The following is a 2188-nucleotide window of genomic DNA, read 5'->3' as shown; positions in this document are numbered from 1 at the left end:
GGCTATATTAAATCCCTGACTAAGATATAACCAGATCATTCAAGATCAGTGACAGCTTGTTGCTGGAAAAAGCATATAGTGTTTTGTGAGTGGAATGAGTTTTCATCACTAGCTGGTGATTAACACATGATGAACACCGGTAATCACCCAGAAACTTGAGTCCATGTATATCATGTAAGGCTAGTGATGGGAGCTAAATGGACACAGAGTGTGTGTCATTAACCAGCTCAAAGAGATATCTTCCTGGGACTATAAGCGTCCGTAGCACCATCCTGTGTATATATATATATATATATATATATATATAAATATGCATATATGTTGGCTTTCTTTCAGTTTCTGTCTACCAAATCCACCCAGAAGGCTTTGATCAGCCCAAGACTATAGTAGAAGACATTTGTACAAGCTGCCATGCATGGGATTGAACCTGGAACCATGTGATTGAGAAACAAGCTTCTAACCACAGCCACACCTAGTTTCAAAGTCCTTACTCTAATAAGAATTTCCCTGAAGATTTCATGATTAGATTAGATAACAATCAGAAACACATTTAGCATAGCTTCTTTACAGGACTACTATCAATTGAAAGTAGCACAACCTTTTAGCTTATTTCATTGTCATAACACAGTCCATTATTGCTATCTCTAGTTATATAGCAGGTCAATGTTGAAGCTTTGTGAGAGAGAATTGGAATTGATGTAATACAATTTGTTCCTTCAGACAACTGATCATATAATAATATTAATAACTTTTGACTGGTATGAGACAGATTGTTGATATGAGATAAGAGAGAAGTGAGATGCCAACTTGGTCAATATTACCATTAAATCTTGAACATGTGCTGAACTTTTTATCAGAGCAAATGTACTTCTGTATTCTGTGTTGATACCAATGTAGCAAATAATAAGTAGTTTATTTAATTTTTAAAATTAATTCACTCGATCTCACAGAAATAATTACGAAAGAATCATTCACAATCAAGGAAAATAATTAACTTGGTAGACATTCTTAATTTATCTAAGAGGTTTATTGTAGTAAATAAAGAATGAAGCCATTCTAAATGACAGTCAAAATATTGATGCCTGTCTTATTCACTGATGACATACAATCACAGCAAGAATCAGCAACAATGTCACTTGTGATCAATAACATTAACTCAATACTCATAATGATGATAATGTCTTATTTTCTCATTGTTTTAAAACTGCTTGTGATGCAAAAATAATACTGGTGATGATAATGGTGAAGATGACAACAATGATGATGATGATAATGATTTTTCCTTGTCTGGAGACTAATACATAAATAAGTATGCTATAAGTAAAACTGTATTATTAATGATGTAGAAATAAACTGAAATATCATTTATTTTTCCAGGGCCTACGTTACATTCAAAGCTGTCCACTGAGGTATCATGGTAATTTGAAGTCTCGGAATTGTGTTATTGATAGCCGCTGGGTGTTAAAGATCACAGATTATGGAATCCCCGGCATGCTAGAAGGTGGGAAGGCTGACAGGAATCTCACAGCAGAAGGCAAGTGCTACTTTAAAAATCATTTTCTTATCATTATACAAAGATCACTTATGGTATTAATATATAAAATATTGAAATATATAGATTCATGAGCAAACATATACACACATTTCCATATGTGTGTGAGTGTGCATGTGTGTGTGCGTGTGTGTGTGATATATAAATGTGTGTATACATACATACATATACATTAGAGGTGAAATTCTTGAATAGTAGCAAGACATACTGCATTAACAGAATGTGGTATGTTTTCGTCAATCAAGTGCAAATGTTGGAGGCTATATAAATATATATATATAACTGTATAATAATATATCCTTTTATTTGTTTCAGTCATTTGACTGCAGTCATGCTGGAGCACTGCCTTTAGTTGAACAAATCGACCCCAGAACCTTCTTTGTAAACCTAGTACTTATATGTGTGTGTGTGCGCATAAATACATACATAGGTAAATTTTACAAAACCTAGTACTTATTATATCGGTCTCTTTTGCCAAACTGCTGAGTTACGGGAATGTAGACACACCATTATCAATATAAGCAACTGATGCTAATCCCTGTATATTTATGATTATAAATGGTTTTACCGATAAAGGTTTTTTCATACTGAACTACTTGGCAAAATTGTTAATTATTAATTTTATTACTAATTGAC

At 33.1% G+C, this 2188-nt stretch overlaps 1 protein-coding gene across 2 annotated transcripts in view; it reads left to right on the top strand.

Annotated features, from left to right (window-relative positions):
- Window positions 1–2188, top strand: part of LOC106868455 (retinal guanylyl cyclase 2) — a 363114-nt gene that overhangs the window by 236582 nt on the left and 124344 nt on the right. For both annotated transcript variants that reach the window (XM_052966448.1, XM_052966449.1), the window contains one exon: window positions 1378–1534. In XM_052966448.1, coding sequence (XP_052822408.1) covers window positions 1378–1534 — 157 coding nt within the window. The remainder of the gene's footprint in view (window positions 1–1377; window positions 1535–2188) is intronic.

The sequence above is a fragment of the Octopus bimaculoides genome, chromosome 3 (genome assembly GCF_001194135.2).
Source record: "Octopus bimaculoides isolate UCB-OBI-ISO-001 chromosome 3, ASM119413v2, whole genome shotgun sequence".
Classification (NCBI taxonomy): domain Eukaryota; kingdom Metazoa; phylum Mollusca; class Cephalopoda; order Octopoda; family Octopodidae; genus Octopus; species Octopus bimaculoides.
The sequence above is the reverse complement of the archived record's forward strand: the minus strand, read 5'-3'. Positions and strand labels throughout refer to the sequence as shown.